Source organism: Sander lucioperca, chromosome 15 (genome assembly GCF_008315115.2).
Source record: "Sander lucioperca isolate FBNREF2018 chromosome 15, SLUC_FBN_1.2, whole genome shotgun sequence".
NCBI classification, from domain to species: Eukaryota; Metazoa; Chordata; class Actinopteri; order Perciformes; family Percidae; genus Sander; species Sander lucioperca.
In genome coordinates this window covers 15,446,401-15,468,949 of record NC_050187.1, presented here as the reverse complement: position 1 = coordinate 15,468,949, position 22,549 = coordinate 15,446,401, and the positions used below count along the sequence as shown (strand labels likewise).

The 22,549-nt window shown below is 41.3% G+C and overlaps 1 protein-coding gene across 6 annotated transcripts in view; it reads right to left on the bottom strand.

The window, feature by feature from the left end:
* Nucleotides 1–16,338: 16,338 nt before the first annotated feature.
* The window catches only part of macrod2 (mono-ADP ribosylhydrolase 2), a 434,913-nt gene continuing 428,702 nt past the window's right edge, over nucleotides 16,339–22,549 (bottom strand). For all 6 annotated transcript variants that reach the window (XM_035992660.1, XM_035992661.1, XM_035992662.1 and 3 more), the window contains 3 exons: nucleotides 21,964–22,002; nucleotides 21,407–21,478; nucleotides 16,339–17,656 (listed from right to left, as the gene is read on the bottom strand). In XM_035992660.1, the coding sequence (XP_035848553.1) occupies nucleotides 17,634–17,656; nucleotides 21,407–21,478; nucleotides 21,964–22,002 (134 nt within the window). In that variant the 3' untranslated portion in view covers nucleotides 16,339–17,633. The remainder of the gene's footprint in view (nucleotides 17,657–21,406; nucleotides 21,479–21,963; nucleotides 22,003–22,549) is intronic.

Sequence of the window (22,549 nt, the reverse complement as noted above, 5' to 3'; positions counted from 1 at the left end):
CATAGTAGATTCCATAATGGTTGTCGGGCTCTGCATCTAATGTGATTTTGGGGCGAAAGTTAGTATAGTTTACTAAGTTAGTATAGCAAGTATAGATCCCAAGTATCAGCTCTGTACATATTCACCTTATATTCAGTTTTGGTATACATTGTTTTTATTTTAAAAAATTAACAAACTCTTCTGCGTAGATATGAAACGTTTGAAGTAGTAAGTCAGAGTGCAATGTGTGTATGTATGATGTGAAACAGTAGGGCTTCTGCATATGTTCATTAGTAGATAAAAACCAAAGTCACACCAGCACTCTCTTTTTGAAGGCGTTATGTCAAGGACACTTTTTCAAGTTCAAGTCTAGCTGAGTGGAGGTCTTTTAAATGTCCAGTTTCTGAATCCCCACTGTTTTAAATTCATTTCACTCAAAAGCAGCACAACATAATTAACTTCATCACTTTACTCGCATCTAATGAAGGCGAGTGTTTGCCAGCAATGGCAGATTTTATTCAGGCCTCTGATGGAACGTGTTGGGGATGAGTCTCAAAGGAGACGGGACACAATGGCGACCTGAATGTCACTGGCATCTTTGAGCGGCGCTCATTTGTGAATGTCTGTCCATGAGCCAGAGAAAACTCCCTGGCCTCTAGAAGGATACGTTCGTCACACATTGTCATTTTTAAATTGGACTCCATCTCTCCCTGCCCACCCCTGCTCAGTTTTGGACCTCACATGAGCTTCATTAGCATTTGCAGGAACTGCGAGACATTTACCACCATGGATTGTGACAGATTTCACAAGCTCAATTTTACTGTTGCCCTGGGGGGTAAGAGGCAGTGCTCACCATCTGTTGATTGTGACTGTACCCGGCACTTCCATAAGAGGCTGCCTTTCTGCCATTGCTAACAGTCCAATGACAGTTCTGGTGTCTACACAAAAAATATGTTAATTGAGATTGTCTTTGAAGGTGAGGTGCAGTTTGACTATAGTTTTTGTAGTATTTCTTGAGTGCATAACAAAGTTATTTCATGTCAAATATTTATTTTGAAGTTTCTTTTTTTAAACAATTGGTATGTGAGCAAAGACATTGGATTTCAATTTTTAAATAAAAAACACCCAATAACAAATGATTGGCTCCTCTGGGTGATGCGAATGAGAGTTTTGAGCTTATTACTTTAACAGAACTTTGACTTAGTTTAGTTAAGATATTCAACCATATTGCTGTTTTACATTGCTCGTGGGTACAGGTCTGTTAAAGGAGAATTCCGGTCGATTTCAACAGCTCTGTTGTTTTTAAATTTGGAGTGTAGTCAGTAGCTAGAAAAACGAAAACAATTGGTGTTGCCTACACCGTGTTATCCTCCTGCTAACGTTAGCACCCAGGAGGCTGAAACTGAGCAAGTTTTAAACGTGCTTTTAGCCTCTTAACATGTTCGAAATGTCATTACAAGTGCCTATCCATGTGAAGTGATTCCTTCCGCGTAAACACAGTGAATCTGACTGCAGTAGATGTGAAAGAAATGCATAAAATTTGTGCTAATTCAGCTCTGTTTAGTTCCAGTGTTGAGAAGGCAAGACGAGTGCTTAGGGACCGTCTACAAAGTACAACACAGAAAAGACTGCACTCGCTACTGACAGCACTCTAAACGTGTTGAAATCGACCGGAATTCTCCTTTAATTACCTAATTTTCTTTTTGACATAAAAAGCTAACACATGCACAGTATAACACAGTAGCAGAAAGAGATGGAACTTCTTCTACATAGTCCACAAAATAAACTTATAAAGGAGTTAAATAAGGCATTTTATATGAAGAAGAACCATACAATGTTTTGATTCACTGAATTATATTGGTTTACTACGACAGGAAATGTTTTCGACTTCTTTTTATAGGATGTGACTTTTTGTGTTTGGTACCAACTGAAACATGTTAGCATTTTTAAGATGAAGATGTATTTATTTATTTATTTATTTAAGAGGACACTGCACATTAACCAACATTTCTTTAAATGTGCCAGTGTTTTTCAACAAAGGTTTGTGGTTCTCTAAACCTCTGGCCCCTGACTGTTATTTATGGGGGTCCAGTCAAAAAGCCAGCTCATTGTAAATAGGCGAAGGGACTAGTGGATGATAAGTATGGTTGATAGATGATGTTGCTACTTGTATATGCACCTCATGTCAGCATGGTTCATTTAGAAAGACTCTGGCACACTTCTTATTTAGTAGCAGCTGGGTTTCAACTTCTCACTTCATTATGAAGCAAATGATTGTGCCACCGCTATGCTAATGCTTATTCAATCGGGGCTAAAGTCAGTGGAGCACTGTTAAATTAGATTAGTAAATTGTCCATAAGAATAGTCTGAGTCGTCCTCTTTTCACTCGCTTCTTCAATTCTCCGAGGTTCCATTGTTACTCTACATCTGAGGGTGGAAGCATGAAGTTAACACAGAACTGTCTGTATGACCACAATATGTGGTGGCTTCAAATCAAGAATGCGCTTTATTATTCCTGCTTTTGTGCCTCATGTTCAGCTGGTCCAATTCAAATTAACACAGGGAAATGGAAAGTGGCAATGCCTCACATCATTCATGAGGGAGTCACTGATTTCATTTACACAACTGTACTGATGTGGTTCATTCTGTTAAAGTCACAAAAAGTAAACTACCTACTGTGTATAGGATGGACAAGGAACGTCAATGAGCAATCACCGCAGTGTTGTTGTATAGACTGATATTGTTCAATAATGGGATTTAAATCAGACGTTGTGTACTCAGGTATGTACCTGAGATTGATGTTCCAACTGCATACAAGAAAAAAATATTATTTATCATTAAGGGTTATCAAGTAATTAACCTCCAGCAAAATGCAACAACCCTGATAAATCTCTGCAATGGGTTATAGAGGCCAGTAATTATAACACATAACGCCATATCTTCACAATAGAGATGAGTCAGCTACTTAATTAGAGAACAACAGAAATAGAAGTAATGTATCACAATTGCAATTTACTGTAATAATAGTAGTGTGTCATTTGGCTTGACAAAAAGCCTTGTAATGCTGATGTATTGTAGCACCGTCCTCCATCGCTGAGCAGGTGAATTAGTTGGAAATATTGTAACAAAGCAAAAAAAAAGGAATCAAATCAGAGTTACAAGTAGCTAAAGAAAGCCTGAAATTCCAAAGCCCAAAGTAATCATTCATAATTGCTATTGATCAACAACCATATCAAAGCATTGCTGATATAGCACAATCATTTGTGCAGTAGGACTGAAAGAAATCAAACTCATTGAAGTTTATCACCTTGCAGTGCAACAAATTAGCGCTCTCAGAAACAATCCTTCGTGCTACATTTGGCTGGCACCAGCAGATGAAGTGCTGCAGTGGTGATGGGTGCTATCAGCACAGCTTTCTCCTCTGGGGCCTGACAAACACGACATTTACGGCAAGCCCTCTGACAAACAGGACAGGGCTGTTTTCCAAACCTGCTGCATTTTACTTTTATGGGAAGCGGGCGGAGCAGTGACAGGAGGAGTGAGTCCAGACTGCTGATGCTGGCGATGTTGAGCTCCATCTCCACACCTCCTCTAGACTTCCAGCATGGTGCCATTAATCAAGCTCCAGAAGTTAAGTGTTACTGGAGGCATCGCTGTGTTATAAATTGCATGGGAAATACATAATTAGTTAGCAACAAATCTATTTTACAGTCATACCGTATTCAGTTGGGGATGCATTTTGTTCCAATTGCTTTTCTGCAAGGATAATAATCACTGCTTTGGACCAGAAGTAGTGCTGGTTCACCTGATGCAAGTGAGACCAAAAAATACTTTGAAGCCCTATGGGAGTCACTGAAAAGCAGAGAAGTAGAAGAACACGTCTGATCTTTGAGCTTCTCTTTGCCCTCTCAGATGTCTTTCATGTGTGTAAATAGCTGTATGGATGTCTGTCCCTTCTCTCTTCTTCAGTGTCACAAAGCTAGCCTCAACTGAGTCCTAGCCAATAAAAGCAATTTTCTCTAGGACACACACACACACACACACACACACACACACACACACACACACACACACACACACACACACACACACACACACACACACACACACACAGGTTTCTTGATAACTTTCTGATTCCCTTTATAACTTGACAATCTATGTCCACCTTTGCAAAGTTTTTGTATTTCCATGCTGGTTCACAAAGTTCTGTGTTCCATATTTCATTCGAGTGCTCTGAGATGCCTGTTCTGCTTTAAGCAAAAAGAATGAAACAAGGAGTGAATTCGCTCATTATTCTCCGTCTCTTTGGCCCATCCTCGGCACCTTAACCCAGACGGGGACTATTTCCTTGTAATTGGTGCTGGTGTTGTTCCTGTTGCCATTTAGTATTTTTGCTATGGCCCCACTTTCTGAACGGAAGGAACAGGGTGCAAAGTGTCCCTCACTACAGGCGGCAAATTACTCCTCAGAACTCCACTAACACCCCTGTGCAGCGCAGAGCTGCCGTAAAGACAAAACAATTTGTCCAACATGAATAGGCTCCCTGGAGACTGTCTTAAGTGTTAAATGACCTGGGTGAACCCAATACTAATCCGCGGCTGGGAGTTATTCAGGCTTGGATGGCTAACACTTATACCCTCTGCGCAGCCATTTGAAGGCTGTTTATGCAAATTCAAGGTGATCTGATTTTTCTCATGGCTTAGTTTACTGTCTCTCTCAGCCCCCTGGAGACTCCTGCAGTCACTCCAATCACTCTCACTCCCTGCCTACACTGATATGTCAGTGTGAGTAGGCATGGATATAATGTAATACTGTGTTTCACTTAATCAAACCTCTTGAGTTACAGTATAAATTATTCAGGGCTTTATTGACATTTTAAAAATCCCAATGAAAATGTCAAACTAACAGAACAAACATGACACCATTAAGTGTACAAGTTCGAAAACTATGTTACACATTCAGAGAATATGTGTCGTATTGTGTGCACACACACATAAAGTGTTGACACATTTGAGCACAGAGAAATCAAATTTGAGACCTTAAGCTAAGAAAGTATTTAAAAAAATGTTTTTGCCTACTGACTATTAAAGCTTCGGCAAGGGTAAATCTGTGTAGTGCATTGTTTGTAGAGTACTATTGTTCATACAGTAGGAGGCAGCAGTGAGCCATGGGTTATACATCAGGTTTGACTTCCTACCTTTCTCTTCTCCCTCTCTCTTTTCTCATAAACAGAATTGTGGTCTGCCCTCCAGACATCTGCTCGGTTGTAAAGGGAATGAATAAATAAAAACAAAGGCCTATGAATGGCGCTCCAAGAATTTATGTTCCATGAAAACATATATTCTGTTTCAATATTATAATCCTTATTGGTACATTTATTGTTTGTGTCAGCGTTTATGTTTAAGTGCATCCGTGTTGTTGTGTTATGTCTTTGTAAAATGAAAAGGTAAGGTAACGTATAGGAGGAAAAGAGAGGCCTAAGGAGAGTTTGGCGAGTAAGGATGGAGTGAAGTTAGGAAAGAAAGTATGGCATGACAGCCAGTCACTGTACAATACAGAGCACAGATCATTAATTAATGCTGCAGAGAGTGTGAAGTGAATCGATTCACCCACTGAGCACGACACGCACTAACACCCACCTCTAACAGGCATAGTGGGGGGTAGTTGGGGTGGTGGTGGAGGAATCCACACTCCCCTTGTCAGTTCACCTCCATTGTAATCACTTCTAATTGTTTCTAATGGCATGCAGTAAATATCTGGAGGGAATAATTCAATACACCCATACCCCCTGGTTTTTCTCATCAGGTCCCTTCCTGTCTGTCATGCTGTGTTTTTTTTGCCAATTGAGTTCCTCCCTTAGTGAGTGCCGGAAACCTTGATTAAAGCTTCACTGTGTAAGAATTTCTCCCATCTAGCGGTGAAATTGTATATGACAACCAACTGAATATTACTTTCTAGCCCCCCCCATTCCGAGCGCATTTTAACTCCTACGGTGGCTGTATTATTCCAAGAAGTACGACTTCGTCCGTGAGTGTTCCTTCCAGTGTAATAATAGTTTTATGTTATTTTGGTACCATTTCATTGCTAACATCAGCTATCAGGTTCCCAAACATATGCAAGCTAATGTTAGTAAAGTATCAGTGCTATCGTTATTCTGTATATTGTTCCAAAATAATAGTGTAAGGAAATGTTTACAGCGTAGAAGAGAAGCAACGGAGGTTTGTGTTTTTAATATATTTCTCTGAGCAGTATGAACAATCATGTCAATGAAACCAAAATTAGCTCTTAGTATCTCCATCGTTTACATGCAGCTGTTCTAGCTGTAGCTAGTCTGTGTTACAACTCCATTACGTGAGTTGTCTGCCAGGGAAATCACGACACATACGATTACGTTCATGTTACAAGGTAGACAATCCTTTTTCATCATTGAAGCGAGGAAAAGTATCCTAGACGTCGTTCTAGCGTTATGCACAACCATGCTATAGTTAGCCAAGCAACTATAAAACTTCAAATTTACATAAATTGCAGAATTACCTTTTTAGAAGAAAGCAGGCAACTTCGGCGTCCCTTTTTAAAATCCTTGCTCCTCTTTCCATCTTGGAAAAGCCACTCCAATATTAACTTTGGTCTTGTTGCTTTGCCTGTCGCGTTGTCGTTTTAATTCTCTTTTTAACTTCCTTGGCGACTCCGTTATCTTCTCCCCCTCCCTGGCATTTGTCACGGTGCCACTGAGTGTAAAAGCGTGAAACGCAGAAGTATGTCCCTCTTTGGCTAATGTATTTTAAAGATGGAGGCGCAACATGGCGGCCGTCATTCGAGCGAGTCGCTCGCATAGACAGTATATAAACTGGACCAACAGATCCTGTTGCTCTGGACGGAGACCAGTGAAGGATATTAGAAGCACTTTTCCGGTGATGGCTGAGCGTTACTGCGCAGCTTTCAACTGAGAGAGACGACATAGATGTGACGTGAGCAAACTGTCTGAAAGTTTTCTGGTAGCTGTGCCAAGAGAAATCTCAATCATTCCCAATCTTGCAGAGACGGAGCGCGTAGGTATATGTAAGGAGATAACATAGGCACAGGCTAATTATTGCTAACTAAAATGCTAGTTAACATTAGTAATTAAACTTAAACAGCTAATGTAAGTCGAAACTGCCTGCGAGCGTCTCCTGTACTGTACGGTAATTTCTCTACTGTGCGACAGTAAGTCGCATGGTTATGACACAATTGTTAGCCTATTTTTATAAAAACGCTTGCTACGGAGCCATAACGTGAGGTACAAGGTAATGGAGCCTTTTATACATTGTCGTGTTTCTTTAGAAATAAACAATGGACAAATAAAGTCTTTAAACACTTCAGATATAAAGTTATTCGCTGCCAAAATGAATGGCAGTCAATAGAATGCTAACGGCGGGTGATGGCTTGATAGCATCAAAATGGCGCCATAGGAGCTGCGCGTTGTTGACAGACGCTTACCCCCTTGTTCGCTCATATGTATTCTGAATGATTCTGAATGGCAGATTCTACGCATACGAGAATACTTTGATTAGTTGGTGGAAGTAATTACACATGAATGAGCACATATTGGTGAAAGAACAAAGGGTTTTTTGCTAAGAATCAACTCAAAAAATTACACAATGGAGCTTTAAAGTAGTTGTTTCATAAGTGGATTTTTTTGTTATGCTTCTGTTTTTGTGTGTTCACTGAGCCTGTGTTATCAGTACACATGGAGGGGTGTGTGTGTTCCTGTCAGGGGATGACAGCTGGCCCTGTCTGCCCCCTGTCACAAAGAGGCTGTGACTGCTGGAGTGTGACCAGCCTCTCGCCCGTTTTACACCCCCCTCCTCCACCCCTACAGCCTGGCCTGCCCTGCTACTTTGCTTGTGGCCCTCTCTCTCTTTAGATCCGCACTGCATATGGGTCTGGTCAGCCATGAAAACCTGCTCAGCCCAATTAGAAGCAGCCGCCAGCTGGGCTTCCCATCCATTCTTCCATCCCTCCTTTCTGGCCCAGCCACGTCCCTCTCTGTTCCCCTCCTGTAGCTTCACGCTCCAGCATCCCACAATCAGAGCCTCTCTCATGGCCATAATCATGCCAAGCTGATGGGCACACTGTCCCTGGCGCGTGGATGGAAGCAGCGATTTGTGACACGTCTCCTGTCTGCAGACCATGCACGCACATCCATGCTATTGCATCTACACATACCAAGGCAGACAGATGCATGCTGTGACGAAGGGTCCACAGTCTCCCACGCCAGATGCTGTGTTTTGTCTCTGGCCTCACCAGCTGGTTTGGACCAAATGACAACAATGAAAGCAGTGTTTTATTGAGTTCATATCTCAGTGGCTGGACTGGATGCTGGTTCTGCTCATTTCTCACCCCCTCAAAACACATTCTGGCTTTATAGAGGTAGAATGTGGCTGGAGGATTTAGGTATCATTCAAAATGTCTAAAACAATCAGGGCTTGCTAGTAACCGTGGAATAAGGATATTCACTTTTTCAAAATGATTTCTTGTATGACTGAAATAGTTTTGCATTCTGGCTTTAAATTAATTACTTTGTATTCACTATCGCTCATGGGAATATGATATGGAAAAGTCTTTCAGTAAAAAATGACAGCCCAAAGTCATTTATTGAGTTTAAAAAAATATTTTCAGCAAGGAAGGTTATTGTTGAAGTTGTTTTCACCCTCTAATGGCTTTTAGGTTATTTCAACTGCCTCACCTGCAGTTCAGGGACCTAAGAGAGGCATACCATGAACATAAGGTTTTATATAATGCAAAACCGAGAATCACACGAGAATTTCTGTATCCCACGAAAAAGCACTAACTTGCTGGTAAATGTCAAACCTTGCTCTCGATGTTTGACTATATGTCATTGGCACTGAGACGAAACCAAATAATTGGCCATCAGAAAGAGAAATAGGCTATGGTTGTGACATATAATTGTGACCTATAATCTTCTATCAAGGTAAAAGTAGTGTACCTTAAATTATTAAACATATGATCAGAAAGACACATCACACACAACCATTTTCAGCATGCCTCCTGTAATACCTCACAAAAAGTTTTTATTCACCATCGTACTTTTAGGGATTCTAAATTGCATGGGCTTTGGAAGGTAACCACTCAAAATGGTTTCACTTTTCTGCCTTAGCGACCTCTCTGCTGTCTTCCCTCTTATTCCACTATGTAGCCATCAATCACTGATGTAGGCCTGATTGCACATGAAATGGCTGGATCCCATTTTGAGGTGTGACAGGGGCCTATTTTGCGCTGCTGGCAGTGATGGCTGCGTGTCAGAGCTTGTGACAGGATGCTCTCCGCCCCGTCTCCTGAGGTTTGGGAGTCTGAGGGGCCACCGGCCCCTCTTGTCCTCCTTTTGTAGAAGGTCTCCGACATGGCTTGTTTTAGGCAGAGGCAAAGGCAGTAATTGATTTCTCTCTCCTCTCTGATTCCGCCTGTGGCTCTCAGGCGCTGGCTGCATCTCTTCTGAGAAACAGATTAATAAAAAGACAGAGCGTGAAGTTTATAGCCAACAGTCACAGCGCTGACAGATGGTCAAACCTCACGTTATCAGGGCCCGATAGAAGTCCGGAATGTGGTGGTTAGCTTCTGAATTGGCTTCTGAAAGGATCAGTCATATATATTAGAGCAGAGAGTATTGAACCGTGAAGCACTGTAGAGATGGGAGATATTGAGGCGCGCAGACACTGAAGGTGAGAAGGACCTAAACTCACATCTGACAGGCTACATTAATATATTGGTGAACTGATAGATGCACAGTGGAATGGTGTGATGAATAAACTGAATCAACCACAGAAATTGAATTTTTATTCCTTTTGCTACAGCCAGTGAGAAAAGTTCTTGCAATCTTCAGTGACGTGTTTGAGATTTATCCGAGTGAATCTCGCAGGAATGAATTTTCGAGTTTACTCAGAACAACAGTATTATCACTTGCTGACTGACCCAATCTAATTATTATAAGCTCCACAAAACAGAATTGAAGTATTTTTTTTCACTAAGTCCCCATAATATCAAAAGAACAGAACATTCATCATAATTGTGACCTTGTATCTTCCTGTCAGCAAGACTGACTTAATCAATTGCAGAAGTTGTCAGCTGTGACAAGAGGCATTTAGCCTGGAGACAAGAGGGACGGGTGGCATTGACTGTCTACAGACGCTCGAGCCTCTCTCCATTAATACCGGTGTCTGTTCCAATCCAGACAGCTCGCCTCAGACATGCTCCAAAACTTTGTTTGCCAAGTTTGCTTAATCTCTGCTGTCTTTTTTTTCTTCACTGAGCACCGGAATAAATGAGCCAATTAACAGTGAATGAGAAAATCTCCCTGTATATTGCAGTATGAGGTGTTTAGTGAGTTGCATCTCGCAGAGAAGCTGTGGCGTTCTGTGACAGGAAAGCCTAAAGAGTGGTGTTTGGTGTCATTTTAATCATCTCTATCAGCTCGTTTGAATTGTCAGCACCTCTCTGCCAGGCTCAGGCAATTTGACAATGATGCTAAATGAATCATATTTATTAATGGAGTTCACACAGGTATGCATCATGAAAATAAACTATCCAATGTCATGCATTCTGAACTGTTTTCTCAGGAAACAATAACTGAAAATCCAGTTTTAATGAGTTATGATTTTGAGGAATATACTGTTATATGTATTTATTCACTTTATTGATAGTGAAGGGCATAAAGAGGACAAAACAGAGGGACTGATGTCAGTCAAACAATGACTGGGAACATTGAAAATATCCCTACATGTTGTCCTTTACCCTCCCCTTGCCCTGAGATGACTAGCATGTCTTCATCGCTGAATGATTGGTTGTGAAATGGCACATTTAAATTGCATGCTGTGTTGAAGTGATTTTCCTGCCTACCTTGATGCCTATTTTGTTATGGAAATTCATGATACATTAACATAACCAGCAGGAGTTCGGAACAGAAAATAATGAATCCTGGTGGGAAGGAGCAGCGCTCTCCACCCTTATCTGTGAATTAATAAATACACATACAATATGCACCTAAGGGTCACACCATGTACAGTCAAGCAAACGCTTACCACACTTGGCTGTTGCTCATTGTTAACTGAAGGCTTTCCTTAGGGAGACATTAATGTTATGGCACCCATGTAATAAAGAAATGTGGTTTGCAGCCAGAGGATTCTGAAAGGAGCATGTCACCCTAAACACCTAACGGTCTGATATCCATATTCTGCCTTTCTCAACGGGCAAATCAGCATAGATAATAAGATGGTAATAAGACCACCAACCAGCAGCTATATTACCAGGTTCAGTTTAGCTCACCTGTCAAATGTGTGTAGTCCACCATCACAGCTGTGCTTGCTTTTTAAAAAAAAATCTTATTCTGTAAAGTATTTTATTATTAAATCAATTCATCATAACTTCACCTTCCTTTCATACATTTTCTTAGCAAATGAGCCGAGCTAAATTGGACACAGTGGTTGGGATGGCTCATTCACTTTTCTCTGGTTAAACTCAATTCACCTGTACTGAATGCACTCAGGGCCTCACTTACTACAGCCTGTTGCTACGGCAACACTTCTCTGAAGCACTGGAGGACTCCAAATGCTCCTTCAGCGCTGACAGACAAGAGGCCGAAATGCAAAAGCAATCAAGCTTATCTGTTTTCTCGTGAAGATGTGATCTCATATTTGTTCGGGAAAGTAGATGTAATTCTTCACAGCATTGTCAACAATCAACAACAACAAATTACAGCAAACCTACCAATATGCCCAGTAATCTGTGTGGAATTTCAGCACATTTATCATTTAAGGTTGTGGCAACTTCTTTGGCAACAGTGATAGGTGACAGTTGCCAAGAAGTTGCCAGGGGTGGTTGGGTTAATCACACAGGCAGAGGCTGCTGCCAGCATTAATTTGAATAGCTCTTAAAACAGTGAGTCATTTTGTTGATTGGTGCTGTGAGTTTGCCTGTTTGCAGCGAAACACATAATATTACCACAATAAACATACAAAATGTCAAACTGGAGATGCTATTTTCTCTCTTTTTGACAAACTCATTCAACATAGCTACTCTTCTGAGAACTGTGCATCACAGGGTTTCATAGGAATCGTTACAACAGATGAATGCAGTTTTTTTTTTACTTGTGACAGTAGAGAAACAGTAAGTGGAATATAATGTAGTGTTGCCAACTTGATGGCATTACATGTCCATGATGCCTGGGGTACTTCTGGTATTGACTTGCCAAAGAAACTGAAATCTGAAAGTGCACCAAAACACATACCTGTATGTGTTGCAACTTGTAGGTGACCATGGATGACTCACATGTGTAAACGTATGTTCACACTGCATTTCTCTTTATTTTTCACAAAGTCACAGATGGGCAAAAATGCACTGTTGAGATCGGTATAGGAGTAAATTATGTTGCTAGTCCATTTGGTGGGGCTTGGCTGTTGACTGATTCTGTGAGTCCGAAAGCCAGCACAGATTTTGTAGCCCAGTTTTGAGCTGTCACTATGAATTATGTTACTACAGTATCAACAGTGATGGAAAAGGGCCTGCATTTATGATATGTTTACTCTTCTGGAAGAAGGGTCAAACTCAGATTTAGATGTTTAGACTTGAGAGCAAAACGAACAATTGATTGGCCAGAGATATTGGTAACCTGACGCCAGGGTCTGGCTAGTCCAGAAAGCATTCTTGGATGGGAGAAAAATGTGCTCTGGTTTATTGGCATTTCTTTAAACCAATCAGAATTGTCTTGGGCGGCGCTAAGCTCCCCACGGAGCTGCTGCAAAATAGCCTTGGGAAGGAACTTGTTTTGGTGGAACGTGTACGTTCAAAAGTTGTTTTAGTCGTGCAAGAGAAAACTCAGATTGGACAGATAGTCTAGCTAGCTGTCTGGATTTACCCTGCAGAGATCTGAAGAGCAGTTAACCCTAGTCCTCATAAATCCACCAGAGTTTAAAATTACAACACAAAGAAAGCGGAAGGTAACCGACATCCAGCCGAAAAGAGGGGCATCTGGCGGAATTTCCGGCGAGAAGAGAAAAGAGAGAAGAGAACTGCTCTCCTCAACCCTAATTGATTGCTCAGTGATTAAAAAAGCAGAGTTTGACTTGGAATGGATAACTTTATACTTTATGTTCGAGACAGTGGTCTTATCTGTATTATAGCCACAATAATGAGAATTTTCCATATCACCTGAATAAGCACATTATCAAGTTGATAATTAGAGCAACAACAGAGTGCGAGAGAGATAGAATTAGTTGATTAATCCTCTTTTTCTTCTGTTCTCTTGTCATGAGGGGCCATCAGCATGAGACCAGCGCTTTTTTAGTCAGACAACAAATGTAATCTGCATAACCGTCTTGTGCTGGTGGAGTTTAATCGACGTATTCTCACTTGTTCAAAGCAAACTAGCAACGCTGCAAGTCAATTTCCTTTCAACATTTCAGTGGCTCTCGCTGCCTTTGAAGACAGACATCTATAATGAATGGCGTCAATTTTCATCCCAATTAGAGTGTTTATCTCGGCTTAGTTCACCTATAGTGTTGCCTTTGTCTCTTGTGGGGGCGATGAATTTTCATGAAGGACAAACACTGTACTTCAGATAAAAACAGCTTATCTAGTCCTGGGATTTAAAGCTTTAGAGCTGGAGTTATTTTTTCTTTTCAATTTGTTTGTGCTGTGTTAACAGCCAGTGTGGCGCCGGGTCGGCATAGTAGTGTGGCGGGAGGGTGGAAGACAGTGGGAGGAGTTAGCAGCAGGAGAGTAGAGGGAAAGCGAACAGCAGAGACAGAACATGGTAATGCATGTTTATTTAAGAAGAGGTCCGCAGAGCTTTCATCTGTAAAATGGAATAAACAGAGCACATCATATCAGCCTACAGCCGCTTGATAAGACCTGTCAGATAGAAACTTTCAAAAACACGGCTTGGTTTATTTAAATGTGTAGATACAGTGCCTTTGAGATGTTTTTGCAGTGCGAGTGAACAATTTCAGCCGTACAACTGTGATGTAAGCCAGAAAATCCAACACTGTTCAGTGTAAACTAGAACGGCAGGCTGTTTTTGTGGAATAGGCGGCAGTTTGTTATTGTAGCACTGAAGTGTTTTGTATGCCAGGGAGCCGGTGTGTGGCAGCAAGCCTGTGCGATTAAGCTATTTCCCTTGACACTACCTACTGCTCAAGTTCAGGGAACACTCCGCTCTGACATGCAACATTCAAATGAAGTCATTAAAATTTAAACCGTCTCCGTTCCAGGGACAATCACTCTTGACATCCGATTGGCATGCGACAAGTTAATGGAATGTAAACGAGAGAGAGAAACGTGTTGTTGATGCTTTTTTGTCATTATGTTATCAAAACCATTAATAGCTAAATATTGTTCTTTATAAGGTAATGTTTAAAACACCATGTTCCTGTATTTGATTGATGCGTCTCTGGAGAAAAAGCAGGATACTTGTTGCTATTATCTGTGCTTATGTGCTGGGATGAACAGGAACATGTTACGAATTCCTTTTCTTCATCTTGCATGTGTGGGACTGGATTTGCAGTGTCTTTAGGTGTCCTGGTAGCCTTAGTTACGACACGTACCACATAACCACAACTTCTCCAGTTAGGTTCCAGCTGGGGATCTTTGTTGCAGGTTGTACCCCTCCTTTGTCATGGTACCTGTCCATCTCTACTTTGTAAAGCTATCAAATAAAGGCAAAAGTGCCAAAAAAACCCCAGTAAAGTAGACTTTAGTGATGTCACTTGGGCAGGTTTGGTTGATGCTAAAGATTACAAGTTTTTGACTTGAGTTTACCAGACCTGTAGTCTATATCCACGACGTCCCACTTCCGGGATTGCTCCGTTGCCACCGGAAATAACACTCTTTTGGGCCGGAAGTCTGTTGCCTTATGCTTTCTTGTTCTACCAAAATAAGTTCCTTCCGGAGGCTATTTCGCGGCATAGTTTTTTAAAAAACTGTCCATTGTGAGTCTGACAATGCCAAGGGAGTGCAATACTAAATTGGTGGAGTGCACTTGTAATTATAAATGGTTCACTGTGAAAACTCCTTGATTTGCCCTACAGCAGGCTCAGAATTGAATGCAGGGACACATCGTTGAACCCATAATAAATCTGATTTGGGAGTGAAGACTTATCGGTCCAAGACTGTCCAATCCAGGTCATTTGCTGTTGACAGCCAGGAGATAAAAGCATTCAGTTCAGAGAGTTGAAGGATTCTAATAATTTGCCTTCTGATCCAGTTGCTGCCCACCATCATCTCAGAACAGTTATTTTAAACATGAGTAATATTTCTAACTGGAATTGGCACTGTTGTCATCACGTTTAAATAATGATCTAAACATAACTGGCTGAAAACATTAAGCACACAGTAAACTAGTGTGATGTGCTGTGAGTGATAGATATAGTATATGATATACTCCACCTCAGGCATTTGTGCAGCAGAGCTGCAGCTCACCTGTAGTGTACCTCAATCTGATGAAGTTATCTCTCATTCAGCTCATCTTCAAAGTTTACAGTAATCGTTGCCCTTATCTCTCCATCCACCATCTCATGATGCTAAGCAAGTATTTGTGTCCTTGCAGGAGTTTGGTGGTTACCAAGCAATGTGTCTGTAGGCCCAGTGTGTTGCCTCAATATTTACATCAGATGTTCAATGTGTGCTCTTTTCTGGTTGTGAGGACTAAACAAATCTGCATGTTGGTGTAAACAAAGTTGTTACATGTGGTTTGTACAGTCTTTATAGTATTTGGCTTATCCCCGGGTTTGTTTCCAGCTTTATTCTGATAGATATTTTTTTTATGTTGAAAGATGAGACAAACGTTGTGGAAACTAGTGCAGACTGTTGCTTTTTAACCGTGCCACGTCAAAGTTGCCACTTTTTAAGTTCTATAAATTTGCTTTAATGCCTAATTAGTAAAATAGTACTTTTGTGACAACATGTGGTGGTCCAACTCATGAAGTGTGACTTCAGGAATTGTGAACATTAGTAAACATTTACAAAAGATTTTTCCAGATAAGACAGACGAGGTTCTGCTCTGGAGAGCTGCGGAGTCTTTGATAACAAACTCCTTGTGAGGTCTCTGGCCATTAGTCAGTTTCCCAGAGGGAGGGAGGGCTCTGGGGTGAGAGGGTCTGCCAGATATCTCTTCTCATTTGATACAGGAGAGAGCCTGAGGGCCACAGAGGCAGCATGCTGGAGATCACAGGACAGACTAATTGTTTCTGTCTGATCGCTCTGTTACAGTTCAACTTCACATGTATGAACTGAGGGGAAATTAACTGTACCAAAACAAAATGTTAGCTACTGTCATGACAGAAGTAAAAACAAGACACATTACAAGGTACATTAAGAGCTGAGACATGGCGTCCACCTTTACATTTTATTAGTTGTTTCTGTTATAGTTTAGCAAAGCAAACATCAAAGTATGAAGGCATCATTTCATTATTAATCTGATCTTTAGTATGGCACCACTGAAAATAATTCATGAATCATACCAACATTTAAACAAAACCATGTTTTGAAGAGAGAAAAAAAACCCAATAACAACAGGCCATTAGCCATTACATGATGTACTTAGAATTACAAATCATCTGCAAGCAATACACAACCAAGAATTCATACATGGACCACCTTCTTAGGTCTGTGTTTGTGATGTTGTAGTTTGATATGAAATAAGGCAGATTCCTTCAATACAATTATAGACAATCTGGTAAGGAGACAAGCAAAAGCGAAGACGACTCAAAGGTTAAATGTCGTGTTTATGGTGATGAAGTTCAAAGCCAATTTCTTGGATGCACTAGAAACGCAAAGAAAAAGGGGCGACAATAACTATTTGATTAGTTAAAAGACACTCATATCCTCTTAAGTGTACGTGGGCCTTGATGAACAGTTTCTTGGTAAAACGAGTAAAGCTGCAGTTACAGCAGTGGCGGAGATCAGATGTGATCAGTGATGTTCAAAGATAAAAGGCCGGGGAGTGACACACTGCCGTACAGACTGTGGTCTGAATCAAGAGTATTGGCTGATTTGACTAAACAATGGAGCTCGAGCTGCAGTCGTGTGTGAGAAGACATGGCAGGTGTCAATGTGTTGCACTCCAAAGAGGCTTACAAATGTAGGGTGTTGTCAGGTATTCCACTGTTGAATGTCATCATAACTGTGGTGTTGTAAGAACAAAAGCACGGTTGATGTTAAGCATCAGCCAGTCTGGGGTGTCAACATGTCGGAGCTGTGACTGTTGTCCTCTGACAGCTTCACCGTGCTCTCACAGTGGGTATAGATCAAATGCAGACTTGAACCTGGTTTATCTCATCGCACCCTGCTGGCAAAATGATGTATGACTCTAACACACAGTGAGGTATGGCTCATCTTTTCTGGTTGATATGTTCAAGTCCTATAGTAAGGTTTTGCACATACGTACATATAACATACATACATACATACTTCAGGGATTTGTAGTTTCTTAACAGAGAGGGAATAGGCTAAATAAAGTTGGGAATGTGAGCATCTTGTGAGTAACTGGGTGTCCTGGGCCAGTGTCAGAGCCCATACTGACATGAGCCCGTCTGACACCAGAGTGGTTGGCCTTCGCACAGTTTTGCTGGCTGTCAGATGAGGTTGATTGTCCTTCCCTCAGCTGGTCATTCTTTCTTCTCAACAATGTCTGAATGGAAAACAAGTTCATAGTCTGAATTTAGATTTTGCATCACTGAAATACTGGTTCATACATTAAAGGTCCAATATGTAATATATTTACTGTAATAAATCCAAAAATGACCCAAATGCGTCATCAGATATTAAGGAAACATGCTAAGTTGAAATACTATCTTCTCTGACAACAATGCTAATGCCAGTATTTTCTCCTTTTTAAATTTCCGTTCCGTGACGGAATTTCTGTTTGTGTTTGGCCTGTGTGTTATTATCAACTGCCCAGTTTGACAGCCAGGCCGGGTTGCCAGATATACCTGTAAAAACGTAAACCAAGCGCGCTACAGCTGTAACATTAGTACAGCCATGAAAGCAGCAAACAAACAAACAGGATCAACGGAGATAGATTCTACCCGACCTAAAAAAACCTGGAATGTTTCTAACAGTTGGGTAACCAGAGACGTAACAAACCCCGGGTAAATATTGGAGATGTATTTGAAAGATGGAGACAGCTTAGAGCCCAAAAGGACACCGAGTTGGCTGAACAGGTAAGCATTAGCTTTAGGCTAATTTATCACCGTTCCAAGGACGGGCATTTTATGTCATTTCAACATTCATGTAGCTACTCACATTGAATTATATAGCTAGAGTACCCGAGTTGGTTACTCGCAAAAACAATTGAGACACAGCCAGTAAAGTGATCCCGACTGGTTCTGGCTAACGCTGCCATGCTAACCCTGCTAACGTTACCGGAAGATCAGGCAAGCAGGCCACGGTTGTTCACAAGGGGACTGCCCATTTCTCTGACGCTCCATTGTTCCGACCTCTCAATAACCCGAAAAATTCCCTTTGGTCCTACAGCCCACTAGTCCAACGTCCCTTTGGTGGCGAAATTACGAATCTCACTATGGCCACGCCAAGACCCGCCCTACAAAGCAGCTCGATTGGTTGGGGTTAGGCATTTGACCTTGAGTGGTTAAGGTTAGGATAGCCGATTGGTCAGGGGATAGGACCTGTACAAAGGGGGGTTACGTTACCTTGCGTAAGCATGGACGCCTGGCCAATAAATGCTATTGAAGGGTGAGTCTTGGCGTGGCCATAGTGGGATTCGTAATATCGCTGGTGGATGTTGGACTTGTGGGCTGTAGGACCAAAGGGAATTTTTGCCTCGGAGAAATGACATGGCACTGTTTACAACGTGTAGCCTGTTCAGCAGCCGTAGCCAACAACGGTGAGTTATTTTAAGCAAAGAGAGGGGGGCTGTAAATTGGGAAGAGAGGACCGTGAGTTTGCAGTGTGTTTAGCGATTGTTGCCATAATTCTAAGCCAATAAAGTGTGTTCAGTCGGGTGGAGAGGACGGCAAAGTAGTGTTATTTTTAGTGATTCTCACCGTAATTCTAAGCCTAGGAAGTGTGTCTCTCTGGCGTGTGGAGAGGACAGCGAGGTTGTTGTGTTTTTAGCGGTTCCTATCGTAATTCTAAGCCGAAAAAAAAGTGTGTCTGTCAGTTGGGTACAGAGCTCCGCGTGAGCACGGGCTTTTATGACTGTCAATATAGCCAGCATCTAACGTTAGCTACTCCGCTGGGCTGTGAAGTAATGTCCGGCTACATGAGACAAGCGTCTAGCAACATTGTTGTGGATGCTGCTGTCTCAGCCTGGCAACCTCCGTGAACTTCGAGTCTGGGGAGGAGGGGGCGGGGGAGATGAATCTCTCCAGTAATTTGAATTTGTACTGCAGTAACTATTTTGAACACTAGCTGTCAGTATTACATATTGCACCTTTAGGTAAGCAATACTGTGTCTTTAATATTACCGTTTATTGCTGGATGTATATTTCTTTCTCTGACTTCAGCAAAGGAGAGGATTGGAGACTTCTAATAACAATATCTGGAGACTTCTATTCAAAATATAGGCTGAAATGATAATTGCACACCACAAAATGAAAGGGGTAAATGGAACTAAATGGAATCAAGCAATTATCAAAATGCAGATTCGCAGATTAATTTTAAGTAAAGCAAAACTGCCAAATATTCCCTGGTCCCAGCTTGTCAATCGTGAGGACTGGGTGCTTTTATTTGTCATATGTAATGGTAAACTGAACATCTTATCAAAAGTAAACTGTCACTAGTTGAATCAATAATAACAATAATTGTGAGTTGCACTCCTAGGAGAAACAATAAATGAACTTGCTTTTCTCAGAGCCTCACCAGTATTAATGGCAACATGTAGAGGTTATACTAAAGTTGGCATTAGAGAAAGACCACGGGGGTCATTAAAATCAAAAGGCATTTGTCCCATTGGAGACATGAATCTGGTCGTGATATTTTGTAGTAATTTGTGTTTAGACTATATGCAATGTTGTCTTTTTTGCCTGAGGGTGGCGTTAGTTCTAGTGCAGAAGTGGAAATATTGGTGTGATGCTAGCAATAGAGGAAAGTTCAGGTGGTTCGCTAAAAGCATCAGAGACTGAATATCTACAGCAACTTTCCGGAACCTCCAGTGATTGGTTTTCTGGATATTTTGTTATGGACCAAAACGTTGATCCTGATAGTGTCATTAAATGTTATGGGGTCACCCAAAACCACTAGGAGATATTCTCTGGGGACCAGGAATGTCTTTACCAAATTTATTTTTTTGGTCCAGAGCAAGATATCCTGCACTGGTGGATAGACTGTACCCCAGTACAAAAGTACCTCTTAGTTAACCACTAACAGTAAACAGAACTATAAAAGCCAATAAAGGGCAGTGACATGCATTATTACCCAAAGTTTTGCCAAAATCTGATCTGTGATGTTGCAGAAATTGTGTGTGACAGACATATGGATAAATAGACATTTGGACACTGAGGCTGATTCATTTTCTCTGTTGTAATGGAAATCTTTAGTTAATATTAAACAACCCACCGTCTTTGTTCAGAAAACAGGGCAGTCCGTTTGTTATGCCCAGTGTCATATGTTCTGATAGAGTTCTACCAGCTCCCTTATACACCCTCCCACCCTGATTCACATGCTTGTTCGATAACAAGCTTTTTTTCTTCTCTGGCTCTTTGTCTGGCAATGTTTAAGCTCTTTCCTTTCTACACCAACCCATTTGCCTCTGCCAAGTTATTTCATATGCTGCTAGCCTTTCCTATTTATTCAACCCTGACAATCTGTTCACAACAGTTGCTTAATGATTTTTTTTCTACCTGGAAACTACGATGCCTGAATCTGAATTCCATTCTTTGGCTCAACACCTCTATAGAGCCACACAAAGAACAAATGTAGACATAGATTGTCATAGCCCTCTCCACATATGTCTACATTCAAATTACATGCTGTCTTATTACCCGAAAACTCAACGGAGACCTGAGAATAACAACAGTGTGATATCCTTATCAAATATGATTTATTGGCATGATTATTGCTCCTACAGTCTGTTAGCTGCATGTTAAAATAATATGCATGGCACGCTTGATTTATTAAATGTCTGATAGTTGAGTTTGCAGGCAATTCATCACACTCAATCTCCAAAGACGTGCTGACACGTTTATACCAAAATATCCTACAGTATAGCCCCTGCAGAGATGGAAACAGACTGGGGGGGAAACAGAGACAAGGAGGGTGAAACTGGGTAACACTTAGCTACACAGTGCAATTTACCGGATAAAGTGAGTTTTAATTCAGCAGCTGTGGCCACTATTAAGAATACGCTTATAAATAGAGATTGTGTGCGAGATAAAAGCGAGCCAGTGAGCGGGTGTAAGTGCTTCCCCAGCGCCCTTACCTTTGGACTGAATGCTGTCAGTTAGAATGGAATCAGGTTCTTCTGAGCTCTCGACATGATCTTTCATCTCCTCTAGATAAGAGTAAGGGAGAGAAATGAGAACAGAGAGGGGACGAGGGGGAAATGTGAGGAGAGTCTTTGATATTCATGCAATATGTTGCCCCTCATCCTGTGCAGAAAAGCATCAATTTACCTAAACAATCTCTGCCCTGCCAAGCTTGTGAATCAAGCTGATGGTTTTATAGTTACAATGTAGCTAACAAGAACTTTTTGGCATCAGGATTGAACTGGATGTGAACATCTTTTTTAAACCTGCACAAACCTTTGGATGCTGGCTGGAGCTGTTACCACTAAAATGTAATTGCATCCAACATATAATCTGAACTCTAATATGCACTGTGATATTTTATGAAGGCAGGTGTGTTGACAGAAATATCCACCCGTGAATAGCAGAGGCATGGAAAGCAAGAGATAGAGGAAGGGATGTGGAGAGCAGGATTTCAGTGATGCATCACAGCACCCAGGCTGGATAGTTCATGGGGATGATCTCTACTCACCTCCATTGCTGGTGCCAGCGTTGTTGATCTCAGAGACATCTGCAATGTGGAACACATACAGATACAGATTTGTTACTTATCTTGAATGTCAATTCATGCATGCAGATGCAGTTGATAAAAGGCTTAGCTATTAGAGAAGTAATCATTTGCTCAAGATTATTCTGCTTAAAAAAAAACCAAAGCCAGTCCAAGAATTTCAGAACAACTTCATACTCATGGCCTCACATTTAAATTAGTCGTGATGTTTAACCGTCTCTCATGCCTGGAAATTCTGTGCCTTCCTCAAGAGTTATTATTCAACAAAGAACAAAACAAATGCGAGAAGGGAGAGAGACGCATGCAAAATTAATTACAGACTAGGCAGCCTGAGACACCCCCCTCCCACACCCACATCCTTCCCCCCCTCAATCTCCCTGTTACCACTGAAGTCACACAACTCCTTCTTCGTCACTCCCTGAGCCGCTTCCCTGCTTTGCAACAACAATCATCCAAACAAAGCACACCATAAAAATAACCGCTCTCCCCAGGCAGTCCAGCGATGATGTAAACAAATACAACTGCTTATGCGAGATAGAAGAACACGTAG